Source organism: Sinocyclocheilus anshuiensis, unplaced genomic scaffold (genome assembly GCF_001515605.1).
Source record: "Sinocyclocheilus anshuiensis isolate Anshui unplaced genomic scaffold, SAMN03320099.WGS_v1.1 scaffold2067, whole genome shotgun sequence".
NCBI classification, from domain to species: Eukaryota; Metazoa; Chordata; class Actinopteri; order Cypriniformes; family Cyprinidae; genus Sinocyclocheilus; species Sinocyclocheilus anshuiensis.
In genome coordinates, this window is record NW_015540844.1 from 309,932 (window position 1) to 328,761 (window position 18,830).

Consider the following 18,830-nt stretch of genomic DNA (forward strand, 5'->3'; position numbering starts at 1 on the left):
AGAAACCTGGGCTTCCATACCACCTCAGCAGTGCCACAAACTGATCACCTCCATGCCACGCCGAATTGAGGCAGTAATTAAAGCAAAAGGAGCCCCTACCAAGTATTGAGTACATGTACAGTAAATTAACATACTTTCCAGAAGGCCAACAATTCACTAAAAAGGTTTTTTTTATTGGTCTTATGAAGTATTCTAATTTGTTGAGATAGTGAATTGGTGGGTTTTTGTTAAATGTGAACCAAAATCATCACAATTAAAGAACCAAAGACTTAAACTACTTCAGTCTGTGTGCATTGAATTTATTTAATACACGAGTTTCACAATTTGAGTTGAATTACTGAAATAAATGAACTTTTCCACGACATTCTAATTTATTGAGATGCACCTGTATACTGATAAATTTAACATTCACTTCTATGCCGGCAAATCTATGCCAAAAAGAACCGAGTGCACCAGTTATATTTACATGCACAATAAACTACTTCCGTGAGAGGATAACAGATCCACACGCGAGGAAACGGGAGCCTGCCAGCATCACATCACCTGTGCGCGCAACACAAGCCCTCGCAAGCGAGGATATGTGTCATCGCACGCGTGTGATCATCCCCCTCATTCTGGCGCTCCGTATTTTTTCACCTGCTTGCTTTTGCTCGCTCGAACACTTTTATTTTTGGCAGTCGTGGGGAGGGACTAGCTGTTTTAATTGTAATTTCAAACCCCATTGGTTACTTCCCCTTTTCCGGAAGTCAGCTGTGATTGGACGCCTGTGAAAAGGCGATCAATAAGTCACATGTGACCTGAGACATGGCTTTATCAACGGACTAGATGCATGTAAGTTGTCTTTTTTTTTTTATATATAAATATAACATGGCTGTTTTAATAAATGAATTGCATGCTTTGTCAATAGAACAGATCTTTAGCAGAAAGTTTATTAACATCAATTATTCAGTTTACTAGTGATTGCAATGCAATCTTGTGGTGTTCCGAAGATAAAATACCACATAAACCCTTTTTATAGATTGTAATGACACAGTTCCAAGGTTATTAGCATGGTAAATCTACCAAAATTGTATTTTATACAACGCAATGCTTTGGGTTATATTAACTTCGCAAAATACAAATAAAATAAAATAAAACTAATAGTCAACTTATTGCTTTAACTCAAATTAACTGTAGTTCACCACTATATTACCACTATATGCTTGTCCATTCAATAATTGTAAGTGTACATAATTGTAAATCCCAAATTGGTTTGTATTTTCTTTGTATTTTTGTAAACATACTTTTTTCTTTTATTTCAGTTAATGTCGTAAAACTAGCGAGTTAAGCCAGTAGTAGTGCTGACAGTGTGATATAAACAAGCCTGAAGGCGCAAAAAGCGGAGGAACAGACAAACCGATTCAACTGAGTGAGTAATTTATGCTGGAACCGCTCCGATTGATTCAAACTCAAACTCGATTCACTAGCAAAAACCAGATCAAAGGAGCCATTCATTTTCGAATTTCGACATGGCGTGTAATGATTTTAAAAAGCACGTAGTGATGGGTGAAACAAAGCTTTTCGAAACTCCGAATCAGTTCAATAATTGCGTCGCAAAATGATTCAATTTCGAAGCGCTCCAATCGGATAATTCAGATCGGAAGTTCAGAGTGGGTTCGTGAATCTTTTGATTCATATCGGAACTTCGTTCAGATCTGAAATGATGGTTCGCGAGTCATTATTCAAATTGGGACTTCGGAGCGCATATTGCGAATCATTTGATTCAGATCGGGACTTCGGAGCGGGTTCGCAATTTTATTTATTTTTTTCTTTCTTTTTGTTAAACAGTACAAAACATCAAACCATTAATGCAGTACAGTTATACAAACAAAACAAAGAAAAAAGGAACAAAGAAAGTATACACAGATACAAATCCCTTAAGAAAATTAACCATGGTTTTATTATGGTAAAGGTGTAGTAACCATGTTTTTTTGGTGTATTGATTACCATTCTTACAGCCACAGTTTTACTACAAATACCATTTTTGTACCGTTTTAACAATAACCATGGTGTTTTTTATTTTATTTTATTTATTTAATATATATATATATATATATATATACCAAATTTACACCTAAAGAGGACACATAGGATGAATATAGAGATACAGTTGTCACTGCTTTAAGATTAACAGAGCCTTGGATAGATTCCATATACTTGTATAGATCAACTTTGAATAAAGAAAAGATTTTTGTTTATGTATGTGAAATTTATCAAGCAGGAAACACCAATTAAGTTATATTTTGCTATACTCTCTTTTGAGTAGTCAAATAATCCAAAGAAAACAAAGAAAAATGTTTGCTACCATAGCTATGAATAAAGACTTTAGATGACATGAAACTGTGGTCAAAAGTCTATCATAAATGCGAAAATGTTGGGGTAGTTGGATGGGGGGCTTGTCTGCTGTTATGTCCCCACCAATGTCAAAATCAAACCTTCACCCTAGTTCAAAACATGGTAAATGAAATGTCCGGCGAGGATAACAGGTTCACAATCTTGAGCTTTTAGTAGAAGGGAAAAAGAAGAGCAAATTATAACTGTGGGCAAGATTTCTGTCTTCACAGGATGCATTTGTCTACATATTTGCGTTGCATGTCATGTGCAGTTACCCTGCCGCTTTACGTTCATTAGTTTAGAGAGGAAATGAACGTAATTAAAATCTTTCTGGGAACCGACTGCCAGTTCATACACCCCGTCTGCTACAGATGAACTTTCCATTCATTAAGCTCTGAAAACAATTTTCTGAGAAAGTCACCTGATGAATGACGTTAAGGAACAGCCTAAATGTGTCTGAACAACATGAAGTAGTGCTCAAATCATCCTGTACGTGATGATGAGAAAAAAGATCAATTAACAGACTCGAAAGGCTGTCAAACTAAGTGTCGGTTCACCTAAAAATAAAAATTCTGTCATTATTTTATACTCACCCTCATATCGTTCCAAACCTGTTTTCTGTTGAGCCCAAAAGGATCATTTTTGAAGAATCTTCATGCAGGTCTTTTCTACACAACGGCCACGTCTGTCAAGCAGGGTTGTGCAAAAAAGTTTTCGATTTGAATGAAATTGGTGCAACCTGACTGGAAGCTGGAATTTGAATTGAAATGACAGGAAGTGGAATTTACATGTAATTGTAATTCAAAGAAATGTGATTTTTTTTTGGGGTGCATTCTGGGAAATGAAGGGTTCTTCAACCCTGATCCATAAAGGCCAACAAAATATTCAAATTTCAAGACTTTTTAAACTTTTTTTATAATCTTAAACGAGGTTATGGGGTCAAATTGAAATTCTGGTTCCTCTTTGCTACCTTAGTTCAGGAATTGAATGAGAATTTAAAAAATAATTATAAGGGAGCGTTTACGCGACATCATTTTCAACAAAAAACTGAGAACTTTTTATGTGTTTTGGCTGTTCATTTACACGACAATGGCACTTTGGGGCCTAAAAATGCAAATTTTTGAAATGTGTTTTGAAAATGATACCATTATCGTCTCCGTGTAAACTACAAAAACACAAATCTGTGAAACGGTGATTACATGCGCATGCGTATTACATGTTCACATAGTGTTTCTCTACAAAGTGACATTGGCAACTACTGGCCTGGCATGCATCATACAGCATTTTAAGTCACTTTTCACAGATCTGTGTGGACGGGGATCATTTTGACAATGCTGTCATCTGTATGTGAAAAAACAGAAAAAACTTTTCCATTTTAAGCACACCGTTGTTGTGTAAACACAGCCTCAATTAGATTCTGAAAGGTGCACAATCCAGCAATCAAGCCAGTCAAGTCATATGATAGATTTGTTAAGGAACAGACTGAAATTTAAGCTGTTATTCATCGAAAAAAGTGTCAAACATCAAACTATCAATTATTGTTCTCTTCCTCACACAAAACTATCCTATGACTTCAGAAGACAGCATTTTTCTTTTCAACAATAAGTCTTCCGTTACAGAAAAAAATACCCCAAGCCTTTTCTCTGGAGTAAGAAATTATAATTTCATAGTACAAAACGGTATTATGCATGTAAACACAATGAGCCGTGAGCCGTGAAAGAGCAAACACCACAAAAACAAAAAAATAAAAGACAACCAATAAAATTTTCCGGCATCCTGCACCAGATATTAAAGTATAGGACTTTTGTTTTCTTACTGTTGCATCCTATTACAATATAAAGCCTTTTTTTAATGAAAAAGACAGAAATTAGTAGTAGCACAATTAGTATTTTCCGTTCTCACGTCTAACATGTCATTTTGAAGCACGCAGATGTAATTAGTCAATGCTTTTGGAAACAATCACATTTTGTCAGCAGCCACAATGCATTTATAATTTCAAACTGCTTGTCATTTTTATTTTATTTTTGAGTGAAGGGAAGTTCAAGGCATGAATTTTTACTGTTTTTTCATCTGTGACTCATGAATGTTTCTCCTCCTCTTCTTTGTACGGTAACTCCTCCTCTTCCTCCTCCACCTGCTCTCCTGCTTGGCCTCGGTTGGGAGAGATGTTACCGTGGCCAATGTCCAACACCTGAAGCCTGGACAGGTGAGAAAAAGACTCTTCGGACACCGAATGAACTGAGAGACGGTTAAATCTGAGGGAGAAACAGAACGACAGGCGGAGAAAGAGTAAATGCAAAGGAAGCGTCACGTAAGGCTGATTTTAAAGTCTAATTTCAGAAACATCACAAGTAAAACCTGCAAATCAAATGCAATTTGGAAGACATTATCAGACAGGCCGTCCAATTCCGGTTTAAACAACGAGAGGAGCGAATTCTCAGAAAAGATGAGTGGCTTCATCCTGAAACGTCACATGATCTCAAATCAAAGCAGGAGTTCAGTGAGGATGAGCAGCACTCCAGTCCGTACTGTTATAAATCGACTAGCTAAATTGCTAAAAAGTTACACTGACATGGGTTGTAATGGCTCAGGCATGTCCATTAAGAAACGTCCATCGAGTCCATGATATCGCCTGTCCACCTGAGACTGAGCACAGAGTGTTTTATTGATGCACATAAATCCATCTTTTTCATTTTCTTCCATCTTTTTAATGACAGAGACAGATCAGACAGGACATTATGTGCAAGAGGAATCTGCCTCTCCCACATGAGTATTAGGTCTGGAATCAAGTAAATATCGCAATTTAAAAAAAAAATTTCACTGACATTAATCCTTCTTGAACATCTGTGTTCTTCTGCCAATGTGAATGACCATTTTCATTTTTGGACAAACTACTGTTCCTTTCATATTGCTCCTGCAAAGCTGTATTGCTTTATTACTTTTTTTTTTTCTTGAATATTATAAAAGTCCTTAAGTTTTACAGAATAAAGAACAATGTAGGTCTACACTTGTTAAAAAAAAAAGGATGATGTACTGTTCATTTTCTGCCAGGACATTATCCAGTAATTTTACAGACATTTCCATTCACTCTAAAACACAATGCAATGGAGTGCAAAATTAAAAATACAGGTAAAACACCTGTAAAAGAGCAATATGGAAAAATCCTTCATGTTACTACAATACATTGTGCCCTATATTTACAGATTTTTTTTACAGTGTAGCGACATAAAATTCTTTCCATTTTATTGTCAATTGAAATGACATGCTATTTTATCACTTTTTTTCAATAAAGTACTTTTCATTATCATTTTAATGACAGCAAATATTTTCTTCATAGTAAATATTTAGAGACTGTTTCACTAAAGTACAGTTTTTAATTATGCTTTTCATCATGGTTTTTACTGCACCATATGGTGTCTGAAATATAAATATTGTTTATATTATTTTATTATGTGCTAGACAAAATGTATTGTTCCGACATAGTGACCTATTTGCAGAATGTAAGATAAAAAGAGTGTTTATAATTTTAAAATATATATTTAGAATATACACCATTAAAACACACAACCAGCACCTAAACTAGTCCAAATCTCTGTGTTTCAGATGTTTCTGAAACCGATAATCGGGTCAGGATGAGAAAACTGAAATCTGTCCGTTCTTTCATTCGCTCCACATGCTCTCAGTTTACAGTCTGAACGCTCTTACTGTATGATCTTATTGAAATGTTCTCGCCTCACGTTATGTGGGAGTAAGTGCAGCTGTGAGAGCTTCAATATTGAGTTCATTACAGCAGAGCAGATCCAACCGTGCACGAAAATCACCTTTCAGAAAACGAAACACACAAAAAAACTCTGATCTGAGCACACAAACAATCAGAGTTGTGTGAATGTGTGAATGTACAACAAAATGCTGATAGCTATTCAAAATAAAACTCATTATAAAATCCAACAATGCGAGAAAACCATGTTTACATGAGATTTTGATCTTGTCTGGTTTTTATCTAGTTTTGACACCAAAAATAAACATTGAGTGTCTGCATGTGTTGGTGCTTGTCTAAGCCGTCAGAACGGCTGCAAAATGTGTTTACATGCAAAATCAGTGCAATCATTTACAGCTCATTTACATGACTCACATCTATTCCATAATGATTTAAATGTGGAGCAAACACACATTTATGTGTAATGCATCTAAAGTACTGTTCAACAGTTTGAGGTCAGTAAGAAAAAAGAAAGGAATACTTTTATTCAGCAAGGATGCATTCAATTGATCAAAAATAATAGTAAAGGCATTTATAATGTTACATTTATAAATAAATGCTGTTCCTTTGAACGTTCTGTTCATCAAAGAATCCTGAAAAATAAAAAGTATCTCAGTTTCCACAAAACTATGAAGCAGCACAACTGTTTTCAACATTGATAATAATCAGAAATGTTTCTTGAGCAGCAAATCAGCATATTAGAATGATTTCTGAAGATCATGTGACACTGAAGACTGGAGTAATGATGCTGAAAATTCAGCTTTGATCACAGGAATAAATTACATTTTAAAATATATTCACATATAAAACAGTTATTTTAAATTATACAAATATTTCACAATATTACTGTTGTTACTGTAATTCTGATCAAATAAATGCATCCTTGGCGAGCAAGAGGAGACTTCTTTCAATTTCATTTTAAGGTTTTAACTGAAAATTGTTTGAACAATCAACTAGTGGGACGCCAGCCATTCCTAGCGAAAGGATGAAAAATAGTGAAAAGTGAAAAAGACAAAAAGTAAAGGATCATCGAGTCACCTGAGGAAGATGCCTTTGATGTTGGGTGTGTTGAGGAAGGCTGTGTCTGAAACAGAGCTGATTCTGTTGTTCTGCAGGTGAAGGAACTCAAGAGACTCGGGCAGGTCAGAAGGAATGTGTGACAACATGTTACCGGAGAGATCCAGCGTCTAAAAAACACATAAAACACGTTCAAGCATCTTCTTTCTTCATATATCAAAGGGAGATACGGCCAAGCCTTTGAAATGGGAAATTGGACTTTACAGTCTAGAATCTTTCCTTGGCTGGAAACAGCACTTATGAAATCATGCAGTGAAAGAAATTGCTTCTTTTTATATCTTTTTTTCCCCATGTAAGAGTGTAGGGTCTGCTTTTCTTATCCAGCTGATAAAAGAAAACAAGCTCTCTCTGTAATTACTTACTCCACAGGCAAAATAAATAAATAAAATAATTTATTTTTATGAGGTTCACTTATAACATTAGTCAAGGTTATTTGCACAATAATGGTAATCTAGTTGACCACATGACTAACTTTACCCCATTTTCTATATTTTTATTATTTATTAAGAGCATAAAGTCTGCTTTTCTTATCCAGCTGATAACAGAAAAACAAGTTTAGTCCACACAGGCAAAATAAAATAAAATAAAAAATATATAACAAAAAAATAAAAGGAAATTAAATAAACTATAAAAATATAAATTAAAAATATAAAACAAAAAATGATGCAAAAAAATTAATAAAAAAAATAAAATAATATGAAATGAAAAATAAACAAAATAAAAACAAATAATTTTCATGAGGTCCAGGTGTAACATGAATAAAGGTTACTTGCACAAAAGTCTAGTTGATCACTTGAGAAACTTCACCCCATTTTTCTATATATTTATTATTCATGAGCCCATCAGTCTGTCAGAAATGATCATGTTTTATATTACTAGTAGTATGTTTAACAGAAAAACTCAAGCCCCCACAAGCCCCCAAATTCTCTAAGCTCTGTAAAATGCATTCATTCATTTTCATTCATACATGGTTGCCACATTTTGTTCTAATCAAGTTCAATCATAAAAATTCTTGACTGACTGATGATCTCTCACCGTGAGCGCGCTGAGCTCTTGCCAAGCTCCCTGGTAGATGGAGTTCAGCTTCAGTTGATTGTTGGTCAGGTAAAGTTCCCTCAGCGAACTCATTCCCATCAGAGCTCCTTCCGGTACCTCAGCCATCTGATTGTCCTTCACCTTCAAAACCTGGAGGCTCTTGGGAAGACCCAACGGCAGTGTCTGCAGCTTGTTTCCCGACAGATCCAGGGTCTCCAGGATGCGGAGCTTCCTGAAGGCCTCTCTGTGGAGCTTGGCGCTGGTGAGGCGGTTGTAGCTGAGGTTGAGCTCCGTCAGGGTGTAGAGCGTGATCAGATCGTTGCGTCCGATCTCGCCGATGAAGTTGTGGAGCAGCATGAGGGTCTTCGCGCGGCGAGGAAGTCCGCGGGGAACGCGCTCGAGAAGGTTGTTGTACATGTGGACGGTGTGGAGTCGTTTGAGACCCTGGAAGGCTGATGGATGGATGGAGCGAGAGCGGAGGCGGTTGTTGTGGAGGAGCAGGTACTCCAAATTTCGGATGGGCGTCAATGCGTTGGCTGTGATGCTCTGGATGGAGTTCTTCTCCAAGTGAAGCAGGATGAGATTCCGAGGAAGCCCGAGAGGAACAACGGTCAGGTTGTTATTGGACAAATCCAGATATTCCAGACTGTTCAAGTGACTGATGAGAGAAGGCAGGATAGTTTCCATCAGTTACAGCTCAGGTAGGGCTTTTACAAGAAGGTTAGGAAGGAGAGAGCTATGCAGAAGAAAGAGTGCAAGGTAAATTATGTTGTTGTTTTTTTTGTTTATTCAGTCTGCTGACCTGAAGGTCTCGTTATCCATGCCGTCATTACTCAGGAAGTTGTTTTGCAGGTAAAGTTCCCGAAGATGGAACAAACTATCGAACGCACCTCCGGGAATCTTCTCCAACTTGTTGTTCTGCAGAAAAACAGACCAAAAAAATAAAAATCACATTACCAGTTGCATTTGAGGTGCATTGAGGCAATGATGCCATTATGTATAATATATTTTGTATTTGTTATGATGACCTTCTGCTATTCTTTTGATGTCAAAAGGAGGTTTTAAATGGTTTGTTCACACAAATTAACAAATCACATCAAAACGTATCACACCAGGTTTGACGTCAATGAACCAATGACATTTGCCATTATTGACTATTATCAATTCAAATATGGTGCATCAAGACTAGCAATGCATTGATATTGACTTTTTAAGAATATCTATACAAATTAAAAAGAAAAATTAAGAATTTGCATAAAAATTACAAAATTGAAAATTTTCAATAGATGATCGTTTTTATGTCATGGTTGATAACAAAAAATGGCTGATATTTTCATTCTACAGTATTGTACTACAGCCAACCAAACAAACAAATAAATACATACATTAATAAATTTAAACTTAACTGGAAGCTATTTTACAAACAAATTTAATAATCACTCTAATCATTATCATCATCATTATTATAGTATGAAAAATTGTTAAATACTCATTTTGAAATCTGCTACGTAAAAAGTATATAAAAAAAAGTTTCTTATTAGCGCACAAAAATTGCTCAACCCAACATGTTAAATTTAAAGTGCCCCTATTATGCCATTTCGAATATTGCCTTTCATGCAGTGTGTAATGTAGCTGTATGTGAATGTAAATGATCTGCAAAGTTGTAAAGCTGAAAGTGCATGATAAATAAAGTATTTGTCTCCCAAAAGAAAGAATCAACTCTGAACAGCCTAAACGAGTCGTCAGTCATTTGAATCTGTGATGGCTACACGTAATACATTTGTATGATGTCCATCTATGTTCTACTTTGATCAGCCGTGGATAACTTGACAGCCACACCATGACACACCATATTTGAATGAAACAAGATTGTCGAGCATGGATGAGATTTGAGAGCTGAACCAGAAGACGCATTAGGGAATCAGGTAGGGAACTAATCATTTTTGTTTCACACAATTTATTTTTGGCTGCACTACAATGACTTCCTAATTCTGATTATTATCAAAGATTGCGTATGGGGACGTGCTTGGGGAATTTGGCAATTGGAAATACAGCATTTTAACTTAACTCTGCAAACGTACAAAATGCCGTGAATAAAGATTAATTCATTTGGCTGAAAGAAAATTCGAAGAAAATCCCAAGTCACTTATTTGCAACCTGCACTCCGGTCATTCTAGCAGGTTTAACAACGGGGAAAAAACTTGAACAAAATAAAAAGATGGTTTACTTGGTGGCCATATTGGTGGGAGTTCAAAAGTCGGTACTATCCAGATGATAAAAAAAGTGCTATAAGAACGTTTAGTTTATGTTCCCATTAAGTTTAATCCCATTAATTCTGAATATTCTGTGAACATTAAAGGGGTCATATGATGCGATTTCAAGTTTTCCTTTCTCTTTGGAGTTTTACAAGCTGTTCGTAAATAGATAAGATTCCTAAAGTTGCAAAGACTAAAGTCTCAAACCAAAAGAGATATTCTTTATAAAAGTTAAGACTCATCCACGCCCTCCTAAAACGCCTCGTTTAAACACGCCCCCACATGTCTACGTCACTATGTGGGAAGATTTGCATAACGCCGCCCAAATGTTTACGCAAAGAAAGGAGGCGTAACTTTTATTCTCGCTGGAGTATTGTTGCCGCTGCCACCATGTCGGAGACGCTGTGTTTCGTTGTGAAAGCGAAACTACTTTGTTTGGCCTTCCAAAAGAGGACACAACTAGAAATCAGTGGTTAAGTTGTATTTACAACACTGTTCCGGAACGGTTCAACTCAAATATTCAGATGTGAGCAACGCATTTTACGGAGGATGAGGACTGTTTCCTGGGAGAGTAGCCTACAATGCCGGTGTTCTGACAAATAATGCTGACTCACAGACTGTAAGTACGCTTTCATATTTAAAGGATTTGCCACTGATGAGTCAAACGCGAGTTTTGAGCAGTGTAGAGTAGCGCTTGTTGTTTGTCTTTTCTCCGATCACAAATGCAAACATGGTTTTATGTTTACACGATGCAACGCGACGCGTAAAAAGACAGTATAAGTCATTATAATCAGTAATTATGTCCCCAATGGATGCAACAAATGCCTCGTTTATAATGGGTTATATTGGTTTTGTCTTGTCGCGCCGGGACATGGCATCACAGTGTGGTAAGGGGCGTAACATTTCCATCACACGCTTGAGGTATTCGGCCAATTACAACGCACTGGATAACTGGCCAATCAGAGCACACCTCGCTCTTCAGAACAATGAGCTTTGTAAAAATATACGCATTTCAGAAAGGCGGGGCATAGAGGAGAAACAATAATGTACAGTATGTGGAAAATAATGTGGTTTTTTTTAACCTTAAACCACATAAACACGTTTCATTACACCAAATACACAAAAGTTTTAAAAGTTTCAAAAGTTTCTTTTTAGCAACGTCATATGACCCCTTTAAAAAATGTCCAGTTTTATTCCAGAACACTAATGAGTGCTTGAGGATTCTGATTGGTAGACGGAGACAAGAATTAATAAATAGTGAGAGTGCAACAAGTCTCTCACTCCAAGAGTTGATGCTCTTCTCATTTCAAAACTTTCTGTTCCTCACATGAAACTATCTATAGCTTCCGAAGATTTGAAATATAATATGTACTCCTTTTATGGTGCGAAAAAAATTGTGAAAAAAATATCACTTTAGACTGTCCAATGCATGGAAGAATGGAAATGGTTTAATATCACATGAAACTGAGTACATGATGACTGAACTTTGGTCTTACCTTCAAATGTAGGCGGAAGAGGGCGGTGGGCAGACCCTTAGGGACATAACGGAGGAAATTACTGGACATAATGAGGATCTCAAGGTTGTCTGATCCATTAAACATGTTCTCTGGCAGACCGGCATCTGTTAGCTTGTTGTTATGGAGATACACTGACCTGAAGCACAGCACACAGTCCATTAACATGGAGTCACGAAGCAACACATAAACCATGTCGAAAGAGCACTTTGGGCTTACTTCAGAGCAGGCTTCTGGCCGAACGTGTTGGGGAAGATTTTAGTGAGCTGGTTAGCAGCGAAATCAGCGCTGACCAAAGAGGGAGGGAGGTGTTTAGGAGCTGCTGTGAGCTGCGAACAAGTTTAACGGACAATGTCGAAACAAGTCGGTCATTATGGCAAAATGAACTCAATGTAGTGGAATGGATTACTTACATGGATTGTTACTGAATAAATAAATGAATGGACATGAAGGATTGATTCAAGTTGAAATTATTTTTTTATGTGAGAAAAAAGGGAACTGAAGTAGCAAAGCTAGAGTTGGTCAATTTTTAATGTATTTCAAAAAAAGTATCTTCTGCTCACCAAAGCTGCATTTTTTTAAATAAAAATACAGTAAAAACAGTAATATTGTGAAATATTTTTGCAGTTTAAAATAGCTGTTTTCTATTTAAATATACTGTAAAATATAATTTATTCCTGTGATTCAAAGCTGAATTTTCAGCATCATTACTCCAGTCTTCATTGTCACATGATCTTCAGAAATCATTCTAATATTCTGATTTGCTGCTCAAGAAACATTTCTGATTATTATCAATGTTGAAATCAGTTGTGCTGTTTTATATTTTTGTAGAAACCATGATATCATATTTTTTTTCAGGATTCAGGATTTTTTTATGAATAGAATGTTCAACATTCAGAAAGAATAGCATTTGTTTGAAATATTTTGAAATGTTATAAATGTATTTACTGTAATTTTTGATCCATTTAATGCATCCTTGCTGCATTAATTTCTTTAAAATAAAAAAATAATTCAAAGCTCCATCTTCATTGGAACTTTTCCACCACAAAATATTAAAGAAACAAACAAAAAAATATTCACAAAAAGGATATCAATACAGCATAGTGAAATAGTAAAATATGGTCAAATATAGCAATATCTAGAAATACTGATTACCCTATGTGACACTAATGATTTTTTATTTTTTTATTTTTTTTGCTTCAACATAGTGTTTTTATTTAAAAATAAATAAATAAATAAAAAAGTAACTAGTATTTTACCAAGGCACCACAAAGGAAAAATCATCCACAATATTGCACTGACCCTGGATTTCCATCGTCTAACATTCTTCAAGGAGAAATATTTTATGTTCAATTAAAACATTAGATTTATGTTACAGTTCTGTGTGCAAAAGAAAGATTCCATTTAGAGCTCAAGGTAGTCATGACCCAGAGCCGCTAAAAGAGCTGAACTGTGTGTTGTTCTGTGACTTTCCCTCTTAGCGCTGCGACCAAGGCCTCCAGCAAGCATGAAGAGGCCATCCAGAGATCCTTCTGAGCAGAACAGTGTGAAGTGAACAGATTGAAAAGAGACATTATATGAGCAGAGAGGTGAAAGAAGATATGCGACATGCTACAGTTACTTTATAGGTGCATCTGTCATATGTGGCCATTAAACTATTTTAAGTAATGAGCTTTAATTATGTGATTCAAGATTCTGAAATGTTTGAGGGACAAAACTTCACAAAAGTATGTGAACGCAGACAGCTCTAGCTAGGCAAATTATGCAACGCAAGTATAGGGTCACTATAACTAACTAACTATTTATTTATTTATTTATAACCACTGTTGTTGTAATTTTGACCACACTGAAATGTACCATTGATATTACCTGAGAAGTTAAAGTAAATGATGACTATTTGATGAATATGCTAACGTTGGCTACCATAGCTATAAATGTATGTTGGCAACAATAGCAATAAACTTTAGATGAAAACTTTAGATTGGGGTAGTTGGATGGGGGAGGGGTGTTGTCTGCTGTTTTGTCCCCACCAATGTCAAAATCAAACCTACAACCTAGATTTAGACATTTTTAACTTTAAACCATTACTTCAGGTTAAAATGGGAGTCCACAATAATCCATAATATAGCTTTCTCCAGTGAAAAAATCATCTTGTCTGAATCAAGAAATATGCACAGATCAAGTAACTTTATGGGCTCTATCATACACCCGGCGCAATGCGGCGCAAGTGTTTTTGCTAGTTTCAGCCCGACGCAGTTGTCATTTTCCCGTCCTGCACCGCGTTGTTTAAATAGCAAATGCATTTCCGCCCATTTGTGCGCCCATGAGCGTGCTGGTCTAAAAAAGAGGTGTGTTCAGGCGCATTGTTATTTTGAGAAACTGAAAATAGACTGCGCCATAGACCAACTCAAACCTGGTCTAGAGTCTGGCGTAATATTTTTTCTTTGTTATTTAAAGAGCGCAATATGTGCCTATAGGCGGGTGCACAACGCGCATACACTTTGCTTATTACACACACTGGGACGCGCGGCAACACACAAACATTTTTCAAAAAGAAAAATTACATTCCGCCATGTAAATAGCGAACCCGCCATGGTGCGAGCGCAACTGGCTTTTAAAGGGGATGGGAGATGAGACTCTGATTGGTTTATTAAGAGAATAGGGACAACCCATTTAGACCATGCCCCCGGGCGCACCGACCGTTTTCCCATCGTTAAACTAGCAAAAGTGGATTCGGACACGCCCTGAGTGCACCTGCGCCGTGCGCTTTAGACCATGCGCTTAGATCGTTAAAATAGGGCCCTATAAGTGAAATTAGTCCAAAACAAACATGGTGGATTTTGAAGTGAGAAGACAACAGGGGATGAACTTTTTCACTGGATAAAGCGATATTGTGGATTATGGCAACAGTTTGAAGTTATGGATTGGTTTCTTACAAATGCACAGCTTTTCACTTCACAATACATGAACTGATGTACTGGAGTGGTGTGGATTACTTGTGGATTATTGTGATGTTTTATCAGCTGTTTAGACTCTCATTCTGACGGCACCCATTCACTGCAGAGGATCCACTGGTGAGCAAGTGATGTAATGCTACATTTTTCCAAATCTCTTCTGATGAAGAAACAAACTCATCTATATCTTGGATGGCCTGAGGAAGAGTAAATTTTAAGCAAATTTTAATTTTGGGTGAACTTTTCCTTTAATAGACGGGGGTGGTAGTGTTCCTGAACGGCTGTATAGAAAACAACAAAAACAAAAACTGGTGGAAATGTAGACATCATGGTCAGAACCCATGAACAGAAGTAAAAAGTATAGAATATTTCATGGACAACGAATACAGTTCTATTGACGAACATGCTTTTAAATGCCTCAAACAAGTTGGAATATCTTGCATGTATTTTAAGCCACAAAGTTAGCAAACTTGGCCAAATTCACTGATTCAGTACGGCAAGAATGCATGTTCGACGGCAAACATTCACATCAGCGCATAAGTTTCTGCTGTTTGCTTTGGCTTTCATTGGTGAGTTTTTGTCTTGCTTTTCCAGCAGGATGGTGAGATTACACGGGCCAGTGTCAGATAAAATCTCAGTAGGATCTCTTTCTCTTGCCGTTATCCTTTTTTAAGTCCATCAGCAACAAATCTGTCCAGCGCACACTCTGGAGGTCACTGGGACCGCTTTTGCTCGCATGGCCTGGCGCGCACTGCTGGGTGATTAACGGGGAAAGCTGGCATGTGTGCATGTTAAAGCCTTGCCATCGCTGTTACCAGCTGGCATAAGAACAGTCCACAGCACTAACGGAATGAGGGATTGAGAGGAGCTGAACAGTGCCAAACTGGCTGCCAATAACAGAACACGACTGACTCTCTCATGACCAACATAAACTATTTTTTTTATTTTTATTTTTTGTTATGAAAAGTGTGTGCCCTTGCCAACAAAAATGTCGCAATTAAATCACACCACAGTCTGATTACATGATGAATAGAAACACAGGTTTTGTTTTTAATTCACTGCGAACAATATGCTAAAACATTGAAAATGAAGACGTCCCATATGTGTTCCAGATCATGTGAATGATTGTTCTAATTATATGCATACTAAGTGATCAGAAGCAATATTTTCACCAGCTAGACCATAAAACAGGTGAAAATCTCACTAAACCAGACTCTACAGACCAAACTACCACGCTAACAACCATATACCCATCTAACAAAATATGTTCTAGGAACAATTTACTAATGTTCCTATTAAGTTATAAAAACGTACTCGGTTACTTACGTAACCTCGGTTCCCTGAGATACGGGAACGAGTACTGCGCCGCTAGACACTTATGGGGAAAAACTCCTTTTTCTCCGAGGACTGAAGCCTTTACAATCACGCAGTGTAACTGCACGGCCATTGGTTCGTGCAGTAAATAAAAAACAAACCTATGGCGACGAAGCCTGCCAGAGCCCGCCAGATTGGGCGGGGCCATCTGGCTATATAAGCGGGCATTTCACCATAGGATCTCAGGTAAATTCAACTGAAGCAACGACACTGTGTGCAGCGTCATGGCACGGCAAGGAACCCAGTCCTCACTCCCGTATCTCAGGGAACCGAGGTTACGTAAGTAACCGAGTACGTTCCCTTTCGATACTTCACTCATACTGCGTCGCTAGACGCTTATGGGGAACCAATACAATCCCACCGTGTCATGAAAGAGGAACAACTAACATGAACTGGCCTTGAGCATAAAAGGCTCAGAGGGACCAATTATACACAGGGTGAGCCCTGCGGGAGGCAAGAGGTTGAACGCACTGAGGTCAGCCCGGCCTTGGATAATTGTTCCAACGGTTTTGTACAGCCTCAGCACTACTGAAAGGGCCAAAAGCGTACCTGAAAAAAAAGGCAATGCCTGAAGAAATAGACCGCCTTACGCAGGTGCGTATCCATTTAAGCAGATAGAATCCGAGCCTGCAAGGCCGTAACTTCCAAGTTATAGAACCTGGTGAAAGTGGACGGCGAGGGCTGTGTCCATGCACTTCGTAAAAGTGCGGGGAGCCAGGGACAGTCTGAAGGGCAGGACCGTGTACTGATATGCCACTCCCTGGAAGGCGAATCTCAAGAATCATCTGTGATGGGGGGCTACCTGAATGTGAAAGTAAGCATCTTTCAGATCCAGAGAAAAGAACCAGTCCCCTTGACGTATTTGCGAGAGGATCTGCTTCAGGGTAGTCATTCTGAACGGCCGTTTCATGAGGGCACGGTTCAGGTCTCTGAGATCGAGGATGGGCCGAAGGCCGCCGTCCATTTTGGGGACGAGGAAGTAAAGGCTGTAGAAGCCTAACTCGCTCTGAGCTGGCAGAAGCATCTCTAAAGCTCCTTTTGCCAGTAAATTATTCATCTCGGATCGCAAGACGTGAGCGTTCTTGCTCTGCACTGAGGTGGAGACCACGCCGCGGAAGGCAGAACCGTCTCTACAGCTCCTTTTGCCAGTAAATTCTTCACCTCAGATCGCAAGACGTGAGCATTCTTGCTCTGCACTGAGGTGGAGACCACGCCGCGGAACCGCGGGGGTCTTCGAGCGAACTGGAGTGAGTAACCTCGTTTTATAATCCCCAGAACCCAGTCTGATAATCCGGGGATGGCCTGCCAGGCGTCGGCCCGTGTGGCGAGGGGTTGGATTAGTTTGGGTGGTGAGTCGCCATGCGGGGACTTGACACTCGTGATAACTGTAAGAGGAAATTTGCTCTCTTTTTGAAAATGTTTGTTGTTTATTTTTCTCGCTATAACAGCGGATGTTTGTGAAGGCACTTTTGGAACGGGCCCAGTATTCACAACAGTTTCTTCTGTGCTGCTGTAAAACGCTCTGCAAATCCCTCGACGGCAGGTCCAAACAGCCCTTTAGGGGAGACCGGAGAGTTCAGGAAGGGGACCTTGTCAGCCTCCTTAAAGGGGTGGTTCATTGCGATTTCACTTTTTTAACGTTAGTTAGTGTCTAATGTTGCTGTTTGAGCATAAACAATATCTGCAAAGTTACAAATCTGAAAGTTCAATGCAAATGGAGATATCGTCTTTTAAAATTCTGGCAGTTTAATGCCTACAAACACGGCTCATAGGGACTACGAGTTACTTCCCAGGTTTGTGATGTCACAAACCTGCGAAGTAATTCGTTGTAGTCCCAGACAAACCCCGCCCCCAGAAACATGCAATAAAGGGGGCGAGGCCATGCTGTGCTGCTTTAGAGAAGAGGAATAGAAAACTAGGGGTGCACGTAAAAATCTATTCATATATGAATCGTGATTCTGTCTTCTAACGATTCTAATGAATTCACAAGATTCAAAATCAAAGTTCTAAAACAGCGTTTCTTAATCCTTTTCCTCACATCTACCTCCTTTGCACACACTCTGCATATCTCTCTCTCTCTCTCTCTCTCAATCTCTCATTCAGATCACCAGCTCAGCTCAAACAATGAACTGTTCCATTTAAGGGAAGAGAAAACTAGAGGTGCACATAAAAATCTATTCATATATGAATCGCGATTCGGTCTTCTAACCATTCTAATGGTTTCACAAGTTTCAAAATCAATGTTTTAAAGCAGCGGTTCTTAATACTGTTCCTCACGTCCCCCTGCTCTGCACACGCTCTGCATCTCTCTCTCTCTCTTTCTCTCTCTCTCTCATTCAGCTCACCTCCAACAATGAACTGTTACAATTATAGACTTATTTTCACATAGTTATGAGAAGCATTAAACATGGACGCGCGTGTAGTTGCCGTACTGTATTAAAGCTTTAATCAGGATAAAACTGTATATTAAAAGCTAACAGAAGCAGTAGCA

The 18,830-nt window shown here is 38.1% G+C and overlaps 1 protein-coding gene across 2 annotated transcripts in view; it reads right to left on the reverse strand.

Moving 5' to 3' along the window:
* Positions 1-4,450: 4,450 nt before the first annotated feature.
* Positions 4,451-18,830, reverse strand: part of LOC107687582 (podocan-like) — a 24,686-nt gene continuing 10,306 nt past the window's right edge. For both annotated transcript variants that reach the window (XM_016484968.1, XM_016484969.1), the window contains 6 exons: positions 12,231-12,340; positions 11,994-12,150; positions 9,045-9,160; positions 8,243-8,900; positions 7,169-7,317; positions 4,451-4,628 (listed from right to left, as the gene is read on the reverse strand). In XM_016484968.1, the coding sequence (XP_016340454.1) occupies positions 4,451-4,628; positions 7,169-7,317; positions 8,243-8,900; positions 9,045-9,160; positions 11,994-12,150; positions 12,231-12,340 (1,368 nt within the window). The remainder of the gene's footprint in view (positions 4,629-7,168; positions 7,318-8,242; positions 8,901-9,044; positions 9,161-11,993; positions 12,151-12,230; positions 12,341-18,830) is intronic.